This window comes from Nyctereutes procyonoides, unplaced genomic scaffold (assembly GCF_905146905.1).
Source record: "Nyctereutes procyonoides isolate TBG_1078 unplaced genomic scaffold, NYPRO_anot_genome, whole genome shotgun sequence".
In the NCBI taxonomy this organism is placed as follows: domain Eukaryota; kingdom Metazoa; phylum Chordata; class Mammalia; order Carnivora; family Canidae; genus Nyctereutes; species Nyctereutes procyonoides.
Genome location: NW_026575136.1, coordinates 36,027,852 through 36,046,833, shown reverse-complemented (window position 1 = coordinate 36,046,833; position 18,982 = coordinate 36,027,852). Strand labels below are relative to the sequence as shown.

Sequence of the window (18,982 nt, the reverse complement as noted above, 5' to 3'; positions counted from 1 at the left end):
GAAGGAGGTGATAGATGTCTTAAAGACGGTTAATAAAATCCCGGACAGCCAAGAAAAGTGCAAGTCAGCAAAACAATTGGAAGTGCAAAATGCAAACTGTTAAGTTTCCAAATTATCTAATAATTTAATCTTCAGTGATTTATATTCCAGCACTGAAATGGCCAGTATCATGTCGTGCATTGCTCCATGTTTGACTGGCAGGAGAGGCGATTTATGGTACTAATAAGCCCCTCATCCTCACTGCTCCTTAAGGAAACCCGCACTGGGGGGAGGGGCTCTAACCTTGTCCCTGAGATTCATCTGGAAGTTACAGCTGGAAGGTGTAGCCCTGCCTCCCCTGGGTCTGTAAGGCGAGGGACAATGTCACACAGGATGTGGCGCTGTTATTGTTGCAGAATGCCCAATTTTATGCATTTCCACATGTGCAAAAATGTTCCCCATCTTTCTTCTGCTCCAGCTCACGTCAGAACTGAGTATGCATACAAGAGGCCACCTTTAGGAAGTGAGTGCCCACTTGCAACATGTCTTTGCCCAGCTTCCTCTCCCTACTAAGGGGCGACAGCATCCCTAAGGGGGCTACACTCCCCCGCGTGTGCTAGTGCGCCCTCAGGGGAGGTGTCTCGCTCCTTCATTCCTCTCTCTTCTCCCACCTGCAGCCTTCCCCCTAATGCAGACACAGGAAGCCTGAGCCCGTCTGGGCTGCAGGGCCCACACCGAAGCCCTGCCATTGTCTGCATTCTGGAAGCCAGAGCAGCCCTCCTACCTCTGCCTGGCGCTCCACCTGCACCTCCAAAGTCAGCCTGGCCCATGTGGGGTGGGCCTGAGGCTGAGGCTCCTTGTCCCTCTGCCCATCCCATGTGTCTGAAATGTGGCATGAACTTAGATCTTCTGTTGACATCATTTATTCAAGACGAGGAGAAGGCAGCTCCGGATGGGCCTGTGGAGGGCTGTGGGCAGAACCGCAATGTAAAACGAGGTCTCCTCCCAGGGAAAACATCTTAATATTTCTGTATTCATGGTGTACATCCATTTTAAGAAAAAAAAAAAAGAACCATGCAATTTGTGTCCACTGAAGTCTAGGGAATGAAGCAATTTTCAGAGCCGCCAAATCCACACCAAAAATAAAAACTTTCTGGCTACATCAGAAAAATTTGTAAGTGTTCTAATTTGTTTGGTTAAAAACAAAAATTAATTATGACAAGTCATTTTGGAACACACATTGCAACCACATCTTTTTCCCCTGCAATTTAATTCTGGTGCACAATGCAGTGCAGATTAAATTTAGAAGCTTCATCAAATTTTAGTAACTTTAAATAATATTCTTTATGTCAACACTGCCAGGGGCTTAACCAGATCTGACATTTGTAAGGCTCCACGTTGCACTGAGCAGACACGCAGCAGTCCTTCCCAGACTCAGGGCACAAGTCCTGCAGGTGATCGATAGGCACCCGCGACTATACTTCTTGACTCAAGTGCCATCAATTGCAGTCTGCAGATAGGAGCCAAAAGAAAATCTAAACTGCGCAATTTTCGTCCCACTTTTTGGCTTTCAAAGGACATCCTTATGTTTCAACAGAATATAAGCCTGAGACTTGTTTCTCCTATCATTCAGTGTTCTCCTGGAGGACGGTGATAATTACTATTCTTTCCACAGACGAATTAGGTCTCTGTTCACTAAAATCCCAGTGAAGGTGGGTCTGCAGCTCGACACCACAAAGCTGCCTCCCTGTTACACAGGCCCCATGTCTGGCTCACGTGAACGGCTTGCAAAAGGACTCTTAAATCCTGACTGTTGCATGGAGGCCCAGTTGTATATGATCTCTAAGTCAGTCGATGGCTTTTCAAGTCCCAAGGGCTCCTTCAAAGAGCTACCGCTTGGCATATGCTAGTCTTACTTGGAAAGAGAATTCTAGAACAGAGGAGAGACTTGACCCTCACAGCTAATTGAGGACAGGGTGAGGCCCTACCATGGGATTGCACGTTTGTGGTCTGTCCGACATCTCCTAATGCCCTGAGTATGGATCATGCCGGTCATCCCTTTGCCACCCGTTCTGCGATGGACAGCATCAATCACACATAGCGGGGAGTTCAGGACACCACAGAGTGTGGGCGGCACAGGGCTCTGTGCACGGATAAAACACCAGTATCACATGCTTTGATTAAAAGTTCCTCAAGATCTCATTTAACCTCAAACTGAAAAGACGGAAATCTATTTAAAAAAAAATACAACACTTTCAAAAATGAAAAGTAATTCCTAAAGCACATAAGAAAAAAAAAAACAATAAGCCACAGTTAGGCACCCTAACAAAGCATACTTTAGTAAATGTAAGTACTCCACTGCCCTTCGGGTTGGGAATTCATGGCTTTGTGTAGGGTAGGAAATACGAAATTCATCATCAGACAAGAATTTTGAAGTATTTCTACATCTCTAAGTGTTGAAGGCACTTTCTCCAGAGAGGAAGAGGGGATGAGATGGGTGGGTTGGGGGTGGGGTGCGAAGCAGATTTATCCACTGGATATTTCATTCCCTACCCCAATATTAAATTTTATGTGGGGAATCTAGGAGTTTAAAAGCTTCACATTTTTGTGTAATAAAAAAGAAATACAATATCCTGTTGCTATGCGTAGTGACACTTTATGCAGGAAAGAAAACCATTCTCCTTAGCTATTCTTTGAAATACGACCTACCACGTCATTTAATTTTTGAAAACCCTAAGGTCATGTAACACACTTTCTCTGTCATTTGTAAGTACATTAACTCAGTGGCCATACGACAGTGAAATTATGATAATGGGCTGCAAAAATGGGTCAGGCAGGCACTGCATTTCATGCTAGCTTCAAACAACCATCAGAGCACAGCTCAAATCAAATATGACAGTAGGAAAGCATGGAGTTTACTTTTCTTAAAGTGTTTCTACTCACTCAAGTACACACGCAAGACGAGCCAAAGGGGTCCCACCTCAGCGGTGAGTGAACTGCCAGAAAGTAACCCCACCGAGAGATACATTTCTCTTTCAAAACAATTCTGCCTTAAAAATCACAGATGTCGCGGGAAGGAGGTAGAGGTCAAAGCAGGCTTCTTTCCAAACCTTTTTCCAACCATAGTCCAAGGTCTGCACAAATGGGATCACAGTCTGAAAACTGCTCTGTTAAATGAAAAATGTTTTAAAACAGAAGCAATTTAATGTGTTCACTTAAGCAAACAAAACCGCTTTTCATAACACCTCTTATGGGCTCAAATCTCCAGAAAAAGTAAGGAAGAAGAGCAAGTAGGCATTGACTCTGCTGGGCCCATGCATCTTTAACTGCAGTGTGATTGAATGGAAGAGTCTGTGGCTGAGAACAGCTGCCCCTCAATTTCAAAAAACGCCAAAAAAGTGGACTGTGAGGACAGCAGGGGAATAAAAGGCTTTTAAAAGATGCTTCAGGATGCACATCCTTGTGAACTGATCCCGACTGACTTCTAAGGTCCAGCATCTCTGCAAGGCTTTGCTTCCAAGGCTGCTGGTCCCAGCGCCCCTAGAGACCCTACCCAGAGCACCCCCAGTGCAGGCAGCCACATGCTACCTGCCTACCTATCCCAGTGCAATTCCTTTCAAATAGCCCTTTCTCTTTCTCCCCACCCCCGTACTGAAAAATAAAATAATACTAATAATAAAATAGAACCTGTCAGTATAATAGTTCCTGGGAGAACTCTAAGCGCGAGGCTGATGAACACAAAGACGCAGAAACACCATCCGCATGTAAAAGTTAACTGAATGGCAGAGATAATTGCTAAGATAATTATTTTGATAGAAGCCAGCTGAAAGCTTCTGTAGTGTATTTTACTATTCCTGTTAAGGGTAAACTATCCGTTTCAGATATATGCTATTCACAATGACATTTTATTTTCGATTCCTTTTTGAAAAATAATTGCAATGAAAGCCAATGACTTTAAGAGGATAGTGAGCTAGATCAGTTCTGACACATATTTCTGATTTCTGTACCATAATCTTATCGATGAGTGATATTATGTATCCTCACGATGTAGTATCATCAGTGTGTAAAATAGCACGGCATTTTTGCAACAAGAGAAGAAACACAAAGGGTGGTTGTGACCATTGTATGGTCAGTTCCCAGCATAAGCTCCTTGAAATCTAGAGTTGACTGACAATGGAATTTAATGTAGTATAACTACAGTAGCCTTGAGCAAAGATACAATTATAGCTGAAAAGCATCTTAGGTTCCTGACTGTTGCTGGCATTACGATATAAATCAACAATTGCTTCTTCCCTTTCCTCTGCAGCCCCTCCCCTCCAAACTCAAAACACAGAATTTTCCAGAATCAAAAACTTGGTAAAAGGTCATTTTGTTTTCCTCAATGCCATAAAAAAACGGCATAGCTAGATCTGACATGCATATGCAAATCAGCTCGGAAAAACACTGATTTTCCTTCACACTGCATTACTCTGTCTGTATGAAAATGGATACAAACACCACAACCAACAACAAAAAAAGAAAAAAGAAAAAAAGAAAACACAATCTCTGTGGTTAGTTGCCAAGATGCAAACAAGAATCATAGACATATTGAACACAGTTACTGTTTCTTGGCCCATAACTCCAGCAAACCATGTCCTCAATGGATAAATACCTATTTCAATTTATTCCATTGTATTAAGAGTTAGAAATGCTAACATTTGCTTGCAAGAAAAAGGACTTGTAAAATACACAACAAAGTGTCAGAAGAAGATATTGACTATTGATAACTTATTTATGGGGTATTTAACACAAAACAGAACTGTGTATCTAAGAGTTCAAGAAAGAACAGCAGGGGTTGAGGGTGAAAAAGCCAGTAACATGAATGGAAACATTCATGGTGGGCCCTCCCCTTCCCCGTCCCAGCACCTGCTAGCCCTCAGAAAGGCATCTTAAGTCAAAGTGATAAAAGACAAATCTGATTGTGACACGGAAGTAATCTTACTTTGATAATGATAATGATAAATGATATTGCTGACAAATGACTTCGTGCTCTTTATTTTTTTTTAAGATATGACTGCAAGGTACATATTTACTCAGATATTTAATGAACTTGCACACCGAACAGTATGGAGCTTTCTCAAGTATACATGAATTGATTATGGAGGTCGCATCGTGTCACATAAAAGGCATTGGACTGGCAATCAGAAAACTGAACTCTCATATTCTTTCTACAGCTGGTATCACTGGGAAACCTTGAACAGTATCCACAAGCTACCCCAAGTCTCCATCTCCTAATCTATGAGAAAGGTAGGGGTATAACAGATGATCCTTAAAACCCATTCCATGGGACGCCTGGGTGGCTCAGAGGTTGAGTGTCTGCCTTCGGCCCAGGGCATGATCCTGAGATCGGGTCCCACATCGGGCTCCCTACATGGAGCCTGCTTCTTTCTCTGCCTCTGTCTCTGCCTCTATCTCTGTGTCTCTCATGAATGAATGGGATCTTTAAAAAAAAACAAAAATAAAAATAAAACCCATTCCAGCCTGAAAATGTTCTTCGAGTCTTTTGGGGGCCAGCAGAAGCAACACGCAGGGTACAGACAATGAGCAAGAAAGTGATCGAGCCCCTGTGGATCAGTGGCGTGCCGAAGCAGTGGAGGGAACGGTGCTTTCCACTCCAGGAAGGAAGAGATTCTGCTTCCCAGGAGGAAGGGGAGGGGGCTTCTCAAAAATAAAACACTGGGGATCCCTGGGTGGCGCAGCGGTTTGGCGCCTGCCTTTGACCCAGGGTGTGATCCTGGAGACCCAGGATCGAATCCCACATCAGGCTCCCGGCGCATGGAGCCTGCTTCTCCCTCTGCCTATGTCTCTGCCTCTCTCTCTCTCTCTCTCTCTCTGTATGACTATCATAAATAAATAATAAAAATTTAAAAAAATAAAAATAAAATAAAATAAAACACTGAGCTGCCCTAAAAGGACTTCCAAAGGCAGAGCAGGGTAGGAGAGATGACAAGAGAAAGCAGAGTAAGCAGAGCCGTGGCTGCTGTGGAGTGTGTGGCCCTTGGAAACTGAGAAGGGCCTTGCTTCCACCAGAATACGAAGGCTGCATTTGCTCTCTTCTAACAGGGTCAATTCCGAGGCCAAGATAAATGCCTAATCCAGCTCTCTCCAGCTCAACTGGATGTACCAGATGGCCCTAGCCAAGAAGCAATTTGACAATTTATGTTTCTATCGTAACCCTACAAGTTACATCGTGCCATGTCATGTAGGGCCATAGCTTGTTTAACACCTACAATGGTGCTTAGCATATAGGACGGACTCAATAAAGACTGGCTGAATGGATCAAAGAATACACAAAAGCATTTTATTTAATCTGACTCAGTATCATGCTATACAATGGTCTTACCTGACTTCATCATCTCTGCCCATTTTTTTTTAATAGTACAACAAAAGGAGAGTGTAGATGGTAACCAGAATCTCCCATAAACTTTCAGGAACCACACAAATGCTTTCTGAGAAATCAGGGAGATTTGGGAACCCAGTGCAAGTTCTCTCTAAAACACGAAAGCTTTAGAGGCCCAGTGTTGCGTCTCTTGACTGGATTGGAGGCCACCATCTCCTCGGGACCATATCCTCCCCCTGTGCCCTGAAGTGACACAAGGCACAGCTTCCCCTCCTGTGGAGGACACTAGCCAGTTTCCCTCAAGGGTCTGGTTCAAATGGGGGCCAAATCCCACGTGAGCTGTAGCCATTTATTTGCTTATTTATTACACAATTATTAAGCCTATCTGTAAAATCACCCTCTATGGAAACTAATATGATCCCCCATATCCAAACTCTCATTTGATTTTAAATCCCCAAAAGTCTGGCTTTTCGTTTCAGGCAAAGATCCCACAGCATTGAAAGGCTGCAGCTATTAGAAGGACACTATCATTTCCTCTTATCAGTCACAGTTAAGAAGTGAATATGTTATGTAACTACGAAATGAGAAATTATGTTTTCAACAAGGTGGAAAGAACCAGAAGTCTTGAAGAGAGCCACAATGGGACTCCCAGCCCTGGGGGAGGAGGGGAAGTACCTGTCAGCTCCAGCAGCCCCTCCTGCTGGTGGCAGAGGTGTCCTCATCCCCGGATGTCTATCTGTGCCAGGGTTTATGGGAACGGGTGCAGGGGGTCAGGCCATGTATTAAAGACGCCAGTATGAGCCAACAAATATTCCAACCATTCTTTATAGAACATCTTTCTGTAGAGAGATGACTGTGGTCCTTCAAAGGATTCACCCAGGAGGCCATAAATTTGTTACAATGATGCTGCCATCAATCAAAGTGTTTTTGGAACTTCTCTTTTGGCAGAATTAGTCAGCTCATCTCTTATGAGACTTAGTATCTTCCTTGCAGGCGTAGAATCTGCTGCCCTGTTCTATCTCCCCTGCCTTCTATGTGGCAGCCCCCCCGCCCCCCGCCCCATGGCAAGTGTTAGAGTTGTTGGCCAATACTCAGGTTCCTCTTTTCCAAGCACACTGCAGACCCATCCTCCCCTGCCTCCTTGAGATGAGAGGCGGCTGAGGAAATACGAGCAGAGGCGATTCTGTGTCCCTTCCAGGGAGTCTGTAGAGCTAGTGTGCATGACACCCAACACACCTGCCACGCGACCAGCAATGGTCTAGGTGGTGGTGGTGCCTCAGCTGAGGGCCTGACTGGGGACAACGTGCTGCCTATGCAGAGTCGGATGTGGGGCCTGGGTGGGAGAGTCATCCCAGGTACCTGAAGACACAGAGATGTGGGGCTTGTTCGTTAACTGCACAGCCGGACGCAGTTCTCTACCTCCTTTATACCCCAAATTCTCATATAAACTGGGTTGCAACACCCATCACCTTAGCAACCCAGTGGCTAAGGACCTCCAGGAAAGAATCTTTCGAGGACAGCTGGAAAATGAGGTCAGAGAGAGAGAGGAAACTGCAGACCCAGGCTGAGATTGGCAACAGGGAGAAGGAAGCACACTTTCAATCGACTGGGCGATTTTAGTCAATTACATTTGATAGATAGTCAGTATGAAACTATGAGGTTACCTGAAGCCCATCTGCCCTGGGTCCCTTCAACTTGGGAAATTAAGGCTTCCCTGGGCATGTGCGTGCATTACAGCTGTACGCTGGTGTGCGGTGTGCGGTACCTGGGCATCCAACGACGTGCACTGTTTCAGGCCAACACCAAATGATGGCAGCCCTGAGGCAAGACTGGTCAGCACCCACAAGAGCTCGCACCGAAAGCAGGGGTGCTGCCAATCCCACCCTACTATTTCCTCCGCAAAGCCTTCTTGAGGGAGAGTCAGAAGCTGGCCTATGCCTCTCCATCTCAGGACAGAGGGTGGGCACCATAGCCATAGCAGTCGGGCGTGAGAAACCGGCAGGAAGAGAAGACTCTGTCCACAGCATGGACACGGAGATTCTGCTCACGCTCTTCTGCATATTCTAAAGCCATTTACTGAGCTGCAGTGATTTGGCAGCAGGTTATTCACTGCAGAGATGCGCGATGGAGAGGCAGCCTTTGTCTTCGCAGAACTGAAAAGTAGGATGTGAGAAGGACACCTTCAACTCATTTTCATGCACGACAAACTGCTGGAAGTGCTGTGCCAGTGGCAGACCCAGGACTAGGGAAAAGGCAAGGGCAGAAGAAATCCTTACCTTGTCCAAGAAGGTATAAGGAACGTTTATGGTTGAAGCAAATTCAAACCCTAATGAGCAACACCAAGGACACATAAGAAGCACAGGCTAAGAAGCCGGGCCGGGACACAGGAGGAGCCCTCTGAGGTCTGTGCTCATGCATGCATGCACTCTTGCCTTCCTCCACACATGGACTCTACCAGGATGAACAAGCAAGAAACTATCCACAAAGCACGGAGTTGTGTGAGGCCCGAGTGGCACAAGCATACTAAGAGGCTCACAAAGAGCCTGGGACATCACATACTCAGTAATAGATGTTAATGACACCTTTCTGGAAAGCAATTTGAACCTTCAAATGACACAAACCCTTTGGCCCCCCAATAGCCTACTGGAGGATAAGTCATATGTAAATATCCAGCAGCATGATTTGGGATGGTCCACAACCAGAAACAGCCTGAACATCCACCAATAAGGTAAAAGCTGAACAAATGTGGGGCAGCCATACCTCGAAACATACACAGCCTAAAAATAGACCAAGACGTCTCTCTGAGTGATGATCATGACTTATTTTTAAGTGAGAAAGTCAAACTGTACAAAAATGATTCTACTTTTCAGGGAATAAAGATAACCCCACATGTGGTACATATGTTTTCACACATATGTATGAGCAGAGAGAAAGGTGAGGAAAACAGAACCAGGCTGTCTTTCTGGGTTACCTTTGTGGGAGGGGAGATAGAAAGGGAGAGAAGGGGGAAAAATTAATCACTTTTTAACCATTTTTATTTGAATGCAAATTCTTTTTTAGATCTTTATTACTTAAAATAAGCATGTACTGTTTTAGAATTTAAAAAATAAGGTAAGACCCGTGAATAAGCAGTAGCTGACACTAACATCATCACTGACACTCTTGTCATCCTCATCACCATCATTACTGTCACCATGACCATCACCACCATCACTACCACTATCACCACCATCACCATGACCATCATCACCCTGACCATCATCATCACCATGACCATGATCTTCACCCATCACCACCATCATCACCATCACCATCATCATCACCCATCACTACCACCACCATCATCATCATCACTATTATCACAATCATCACCAGCATCACCATCATCACCACCATCATCATCTTCACCCATCACCACCACCATCATCACTATCACCATCATCACTATTATCGACAATCATTATCACGAGCATCACCAGCATCACCACCATCATCATCTTCATCCATCACCATCATTACAATCATCACCATCGTCTCCATCATCACCATCATCTTCACCCATCACCATCATTATCACCACCATGACCATTATCACCATCACCACCATCATCACCAACACCACCATCATTACCAGCACCATCATCACTATTATCACAATCATCACATCACCATCACCATTTATCACTATCATGACCATCATCATCACCAGCATCACCAGCATCATTACCATCATCACCACCATCTAAGAGTTGCTAGCACAGTGATCCTTTCTGAATTTCACTGTGAGCCCAGATAAGAAGGGAAATCCTAAATGGAATCTCCAGGACGTTTTTCTAACTGATAGCTATAATTCATTAATGGGTCATAAAATCAATTTAGCAGCATTTTTACAATAGGATGGAATATACAGATCTTTGTCTTACAATGGGGTTACATCCTGATAAATCCATCCTAAATTGAAAATATCATAATTTGAAGATGCATCCAATACCACTGATATACCAAACATCACAGTTTAGCCTAGCCTCCACTACACGTGTGCAGAACACACATGTTCCCTACAGCTGGAGGGAATGAAGTGTCGATGGGTATCAGATACTAGCTAGTCCACCATGGACGTACTATTTCAACACAAAATATGTGTCAGTGGGGGAGTGGGGCTCACAGAGAGGACCATGTCAGTGTGTACCACACACACTCCATCAATTCATCCTAACAATTCATCTCGAGTTGTGATCATGGAGGAGCTCAGCTGAGGGGCCACCGTGCTAGCGTTCTCACACCATGATCAGCCTGCAGACACCTTGTGCTGCATTTGTGTTAAAGAGCAAGCAAGTCCTATGAGTAGGGGCAAGCTGCCTCCATGTGCTCAGGGAATACCTCCTCTATTCCTGCACTAATAATAATGTCTGGTGCACTGCTTTCTCCAGATGACCCCATTAATGATGACAGCAGCCGGCACTTCCAACAGCACTGTGTGCCAGATCCAGTTCTGAGCACCTCAGCTATCTTAAATCACTTACTCCTCATGATTCCATCATTTTACAGACAAAGAAACTGAGGCCAACAGCATGTCTCAGTTAGGAGGTAGGTGAGTATTTGTGACCAAAGGAACATGCAGAAAGCAACTGAAATTAGGTGTGTTGTTTGAATCCTTGAGGTTAAGGAATGGAGAATATAGGTCTGAGCAGGGATTGGGGGTGCTCTGGGATTCCTCTTTCTACAATAGAGACGCCAAATCAGACAGAAATTGTCCAGAATCAAAAGCAAAGACTTTCATTCCTTTACTTATAGATACCAGCCTTTTTTTCCTCCTAACACAGAGCATTGAAAGCAATGTAAGACCAAGTTTTTTAAATGAACAATTTCCTAGATGAGTAACTTACTAAACATCCTCAACCAATAACCTTAAAAACATTTTCTCATAGGAAGCACTTGCTCCACTCTCACTTCCTGTGCTTACTCCTAGTCAAGATCCTTAAACATCAACTCAACTGTGTGCTTCTTTTTGGCACATGATGAGAAGCATGGTTTAGAGCAGCAATAAAAATGGTCCATTACTTACAGATAGTTTAGCAGTCTCTATGTGCATTAAGAGTTTTGGTAAATGTTTCAAATGCATTACTGCAGAACACAAGAAATCACATGCTCTTTGGGGTCTTGAGTGATCCGTCAATGAAGGGGATTAGTTCATTAATGATCTCCCGATTGAAGCCAATTTCGTCACGTGGTTTAACTGAATCCTTGAAAACTGCCACAAAGAACAGTTTGGGTCCTTTCATCAGGGATGCAGATGTAAGCGGGTACTTCATATACGTCTCTGAGGCAATAAATACACATCACCACTATTTTCTGATAAATAGGCAGTAAAATAAAGTTATCTAGATATTTTTAGAAGAACAGCAACTCACCGTGAGTCTGTCATAAGTAAATTACTTCATCTGAAATGCCACAGCTCCAACATAAAGCAAAAGTCTTAATTTCGAGCATAAAAATGCCTCTTCTGACCTCACTGGCTCTGTTTGTATGTGGAAAAGGGGTAGGTGAAAATGCGCACTGTTGGTGGCTTTCTCTACCTACATTTGATGTGCTGCTTTAGAAATTATAGAAAGATCTCATACTGCATATAACCATGGAAATTACTAAAATCACTAAAAATTTCAAAGAAAAAAACCAACCAGTTTACTTAGAGAATGAGATGTTTATTTTTCTTCCTCATAATTCTCCCACCTAATTCACAAATCACAAAAACAATGAATACCGGGTGATGTTTCTAGAAGATTCCAGCAAACTGTCCTTAAGTGACCAGTTCTGGAATTCATCCTAATCATTTATTCACACACAGGTTTAAAAATCTGTATTTTTAAAAGGAGAAGGTAGAAACAATCTAGTAAAAGCAACAACACACCTTATTTTGCGGCCAGAAAAGCAGATCTGATCTGGGATCTGGAATCACCACACAGACACATGACCTACTATAGGTTCGTGGTTCAGATGTCTCTGGGACCCAGCCTGTCTGCTATGACCAGACCCTGAGACACATCAGTTGGTCTGATTTCTGCTCTTTAATGACTCAATATGACCAATGCACAGCTATGCCACAAGGAGAAACAGCTCTGCAATTGTTCGAGAACTGGAACCTCATGGATAGTAATGTCGCAATGCCTATCAATGATCAGCAACACACCTTTTGAAAATGAATTTGCCTTCAAGGAATCATACTTCCGGGATCCCTAGGTGGCTCAGCGGTTTGGCGCCTGCCTTTGGCCCAGGGCGCGATCCTGGAGGATCCTGGAGACCCAGGATCGAATCCCACATCGGGCTTCTGGTACATGGAGCCTGCTTCTCCCTCTGCCTATGTCTCTGCCTCTCTCTCTCTCTCTCTGTATGACTATCATAAATAAATAACAATTAAAATTTTTTTAAAAAAAGGAATCATACTTCCTTATCGACTGCCTAGTTATATTGACAATAGGTCTTTTTTGAGGGATTGCTATTACTTGAAACATAGACATATCAGTTTCTATTGAAATACACTTAGTTGCCTATTTAAAGTCATTTGAGTGTCTTTATGCATTAAAGTGTTATCGCTCATGCCTTGGCCAATATCCCTATGAAAATAGCTCCCAAATTAAATTCCTAATAAATTAAGTTAATAATTCACCTTCATTAAGTAATTTAATTTCTTTAGTGAGCAATAAATAGTTCTTGTGACATTCTTCTAGGACAGAAGTTCAAATGTTATTTTGCTTCATTAGCTCTGTCTCCTCCTGAGCACAAGAAGCAAGATACACGAAAGGCGGTCTACTTGGTACTTCTGTGTTTGTAAGTGCAGGATCGCTGCAACAGTTCCACTGCACTGAGTAGCAATCAAGCAACTCAGGCAGCTATTTTCAATGAAAAGTTATTTCTTAGAAATGTTAAAAACTAGACCTTACATAGGTACCAAAAAAACGCAAGTCGCATTTTCCTGAGATCATTTTTAGATACTGTATCATAGGTCAGATTTCATTTCTACCTTTTAAGAAGGGGCAGTTGGCTTATACTGTATCCCCAGCAATGTCGGAAAAAAGAAAAGAAAAAAGATGGGCTAAAATAAAAAAGTTACATGTACGTGTAAATAGCATGTTACCTATATTCAGTTTTATTTTTTCCAAGGGAGCTAAAGGTACCCTGGTGGTCAAACTCCCACATCTTGGTAGTACTGTCTCCAGTTCTTTCGGGCCATACACCCAGCACCTCACCTCCACCTCTACTAAGAGTACAAATGACAAACGAGGTGAATGGGCTGAACGGGCAGATGTGGGTACAGCCAGACCCACATGTGCTGAAACAACACAGTGGTGCTCCCCTCTTCCCAAGGAGCTATCAGAGAGCATCCCAGATGGTGGGAGAGGAAGAAAGGAAATAGGCATGTCAGAAGAACAGAACCAAATAGTTTCCAGCCAATTCAACTTAAAAATATATATATACATTAAAACAGATGCAGAAAGCAGACTTAACCATTGTGAAATTATCCTCAAAAGTGTTTCCAAAAAATACATAAAAAATTTATCCTATCAATGATTTAAAATACATTGTTGACTGAAAACCACAAGTATTTAGGACTTATTTGGGGAAGCAGGGCTTTCTGGATAGTTGAAGGTTCTCTTTTCAGCAGAATTTTATAAAAATATTCAAGCACTAGAAAATCTACATAAAATGAACCTGCTTTTGCCACATTACTTAAAGTACATTGTACGCAATTAAAATTGTCCTGACAATGACATATAACAATTGTGAACAATCAGTAATGACCACAAAGGGGCAGAGAGGGATTCCATTTCCAATAAGTGGCCTGCAATGCTGTGTTTTTCATGAACTCATTCTTTTACAACAGTTTTGGGTTTTGTTTTGTTTCCCCCCTCCTTTTTTTCCTCCCTTACTATTAGGTCCTCTCACTGTTAGCTGTGTGCCTTCTCAACTTCCAATTTGCTACTGTTAATTTGTGGTGGCCTAGAAGAACAGATATTCATGACTATTAGAACTGTATGTAACAAAAAAATAAAATTTAAATGGTGAGTGAGGATCTAGAGATATTGTCTATTAATACATATATGAATTTGGTACATGGGCTTGTGATGCCTGATGTCCTTTTATACCCTCTGATTCTTCACTCTGTCCCAGAAAAATAAAGATGGCAATTAATTGGTTTCCAGATAAGTAAAGTTTTACTGTTTCAAACATGATACACATATATGTTATGAATGTCTCAAAGCTTTACTTATAATATGATCATATTAAACCCTCCTAGAGTCCCACATAGCAGTGAACATTCCCTTTCCACAGGTAGGGGTGAGACAGGGTGACAGGGAGGGACATGTAACATACTATAAAAACTAAACAAACACACAACTGTGAATTCTAAATTATACTACAGACTATGACACACCAAGATTTAATTTTCATCTTAAAACCGAGGAGAATCATGAAAAAAGAAAAAGTGTTTTATATTAGGTTACAGATGACCATGAGAGATTACCCAAAAAAGCATAAATATTTCAGCAGATGTTCCCCCAGGCCCAGGCACTAAAGGATTTTGAGGATATTCAGCAGGAATTAGGCATGAGCAAAAAAAACAAAAAAAAAAAAAAAAACAAAAAAAAAAAAAACAACAACAAAAAAAAAACACCACAAATGCAAACCCCTGTGATTTTGTAAGTTTTTAAAGATTTATTCACTGTCACCAGATAACACTGAAAAAATCTGTATGTTACAAAGTGGCACATTTGGAAGCTATGTGCCAAAGCCCATCCCTAAAACCGAAGACTATGAGTGAATCAGAAAGATTTCATTATTATAAACACAGTTTTTAAAAATCAGGTCCTCTCCCCTCCCTTCCTAACTCCCTATTCCAGTGGGCGGTGGACTGTATTCAAATACAGTCCTTCTCACTATTTCACCATGTTTAAGCCCCTTTTCCTGCCAATTCACTCTGAAAAGATTTCACTTTTCAAACAGCCAGCCTTCACAGACGTGAAGATGGTTTCCTTTTCAGACTAAATAGTCCCACTATCTGCCTGCCTCTCCACCAGCCGAGGGAAATCTCTGCTCCCTGCTTCCCGTACCAACACCACCCGGGTCGTTCTCATCCTCAGTGATTTATGTGCAGAAGATGCTTGAAGACATCCTTCTCAACTGACATTTGACTTTAAAAAATCCAAAAATTCTCCATCAACTTATCATTGTTGATGAGCTACTGTGTTTTGTTTTGTTTTGTTCTAAAGTAAAAAGCCACAAGAGAAGGTAGCAATAAAAAAGTACTAAGATCTAGGATGGGTCTACTGTATGCAAAGGTAAACAACAGCACGTGCTAACATACAAAGCTGGCTAGAAAGTTATCGAAAACCAACAGCTTTCCAATACCCAATAATACCCACTTACAATACAACAGAAAAGGAGCTCCATTCATGAGAACAGCAACCCAAACTAAACAAATGAACAGCCTAGGAGACAGCCTAAGGACAAGAGACAGTATCAAGGGCCCATGTGAAAAATCCACAAACCTTCATAAGAGTACAAAAAAAAAAAAAAAAAAAAAAAGGAAGACTTGAATAAATTTGAAAATTTATCACTTTTATTTTTAGAATGGGAAACTACGAACACAAAGATGCTATTTTCCTGAGTTAATTTCTTAATCGAAAATCATTCCCATCCCACTACCTGAAGTATTATTTTTTTTAAGCTGACAAAAATGGTTCTAAAGTTTATCTGCTACAAAAGAATTGAAAAAGAAAAACACTCTTTGAAAAAAGAAGAGGGAGGAGTACAGGGAGTGGATAGAAAGCTCTTAGATTATTTCAAAATATAGTAGATGGCCACAATAATTAAAACGGGGTGGGGGAGTACGAATCAGGCCTAAACAGACTGCTTGTGGAAATCACGGGGAAAGCTGAAGAGACAGCCCCAAATATATGCAAGAACTCCGCAGACAATGCAGGAGCATCTGCAGGAGAATTCTGTGTAGAGAGGACACTTCATTCAATTCAATTCAAGCCTATTTTCAGCTAGGAAAACTGGCTATTTGAAAACAAATAATAAAGTCAGATGCTCACATCACACTATGTGCCAAAATTAAAGATATACCAAATATTTAAATATAAAAAAATAAATCATAAAATTACCATAAGACAATAAAACAATATTTGCATAATCCTGAAGGTTGGAAGACACCTTTTAAGTATTACTTCAAGGCAGAAACTATGCAGGAAAGGACCAGTTAAACTACACAAAAATAACTCAGTCCATCAAAAAAAATGCCATAACCCAAGGAAACACATAGTGCTGGTGGGGCTGGAAATGTACACAGCCTTCCCAGAAGGACAGTTGGCAGTATATGTACCAAAATAATTTAAAACAGCCAAAACCTTTGACCTAGTAATTCTACTTCGGGGAATTTATAAAGGAAATGATGATACTATTGCCAAGATATACATACAGAGATATTAATTACACAGTTGTTTACATCTGTGAAACTGAGCAAGAACGAAATTTCCAATAATGGTTGATTTCTAAATTAAACTGTGCATGTCAATAAAATGGGATGCTATGCAAGCACTGAAAATGACAAAGCAGGTCTGTATCACATGGTAAATGTTATGAGCTAAAAAATAAGCTATAAAACAAAATATGTAGGAAGAAATCACGTTGGTAAAAATACATGTAAAATACTTATATGTATATATTTGCATAGGAAAAGATCCAGAAGAATATACACCAAAATATCAACTTTGGTTATTTCTAGAGGATATGATTTCAAATAAGCTTCATCTATTTTAAATTTTCTTTTTCTCTGTTCAAGTTTGTATACATAACTTATATATATATATATATATATATATATATAATATAGATTATATAGATGTTTATATATATATATATATATATATACACACACACACACACATCTCACTTGCATAATCTCCAAAGGTAATAGAAGAGGGCAAAAACACCACAAACAAAAAAACAAACAAAACAAAACACCACAAACTAATTTTTAATGTCAAACCAAAGGGTTTGCTACTATAGAGATACTAGAAAGATGACTGAACATCCTTATTAGAGCTTTTTGAAATCAATAAAAAAATAAAGCAATAGAAAAATTGAACAAAGGTGAGCAAAACTGATTTGAAAAGGATTTTTTTCTAATAAATACATTTGTCTAAAAAAATATATGGAAAACCATTCACCCTCACTTGAAACCCAAGATATGCAAATGAAAACAATGTGGGGATACTATTTCAAAGCTACTAGATTGGCAAAGGACTAGAAATACCTGTGTTGGCAATGGCTCAGAGGCATGAACATCTCCATGCACAGCAAATGAAAAGATACCTTGATGTATTTTGAGGACAAGTTTGCAATAGGTACCAAAGGTTGACCAAGCAATGTCAAGTCAAAAGAAAAAAAATTCATTAAAGAAATCATCATGAAAATGTACAAAGTGATGTGTAAAAAGCTATTCATCATTTAGTGAGTAAATGGTGGATAAATACTACCATTATCCCATTTCTGTTAAAAAAATTATATATATATATATCTGTAGAGGCAAAAAATCCTAGAGAGTTTCAGATAAGATGTTCATAGTAGCTACATCTGGGTAGTCATGAATGATGCCTTTTGGTTTGTTTAGCTGTATTTTATAAATATTTTAAAAATATTTTATAAATAACATAAAATGAACACTTGCACATAGAAGAAAAAACTTTTAGTAATATAGGAGTTAATTCTCCATAATGGTCTCTCAAATTAAAAGGATAAAGTAACAATAATGGGCTTTGCCAGTAAAAAGAAGAAAAAAAAATAGATGGCCAGTAAGAGTAAGGGAATGCAAAAAGACTGACTGCAATGGAAACAGAGGGTGGTCTGAAGGACTTGTAAGGTTTGAACCGCTACTCTCAAGTGCAGAGGCCCTTCCCCTGCAAACACTCCCACATCCAGGGCATGTTCAAGAGACACCCCAGGGTGGGGGTGGGGGGTGTCCAGGCCCTCACCTGCCACCTCAGCCACCCAGCCTGCCTGGGTTCATTCTACTTGTGATACACTGAAGGAACCCCACTGGGGCCCACCTCCATTCCCCATTCCTAACTGCATGCCTCCAATATGCTAGTAACTCTGAGTCACCCCATTTGGTGATTTAGTCACAAGTCATCTCTGATACAAAGATGCACAAGCTCCCTAAGGAACTCACACTCTGGCGATGAGCTAAGCCTGGAGCCATAAGGTGACCAAGGCTTCTGTGGAGACCAAAGAGCTCTACGGGCCCTTCCGTTGAGGGACTGTTGTCTCAGCTTCCAGGAAGGAGGGATCTTGGCAGAAGAATGGGTAAGACTGAATGATCCATTTATTCGTCAGCTGGCTGGCTGTCCATCCGCTCCGTTACTCACTGAAAGTGTACTCGGGGTCTGCTGTGTGCCGGGCACCACGCTGGGCAGTGGAGGTGCAAAGGGAAGGCAGTTCCAATTCCAAGCTGTCCTCACACCAGCAAGGAAGACAGAGCACAACAGGGACAGACTCAGGGAACAGAGGTGGATGGGGACTGCCAACAGCGCAGGAGGGGAAGACCCCTCAAGTGGCAGGAACCCA

At 41.7% G+C, this 18,982-nt stretch overlaps 1 protein-coding gene across 2 annotated transcripts in view; it reads right to left on the bottom strand.

Moving 5' to 3' along the window:
• LOC129495494 (teashirt homolog 1) overlaps positions 1 to 18,982 on the bottom strand; it is a 76,482-nt gene that overhangs the window by 20,994 nt on the left and 36,506 nt on the right. Inside the window, exon 1 of one of the 2 annotated variants that reach the window (XM_055303053.1) lies at positions 8,023 to 8,088. The exons of the other annotated variant lie outside the window; for it this stretch is intronic. Coding sequence (XP_055159028.1) covers positions 8,023 to 8,080 — 58 coding nt within the window. The 5' untranslated portion in view covers positions 8,081 to 8,088. Of the gene's footprint in view, positions 1 to 8,022; positions 8,089 to 18,982 lie in introns of those variants that run through there. 2 annotated transcript variants of the gene reach the window in all.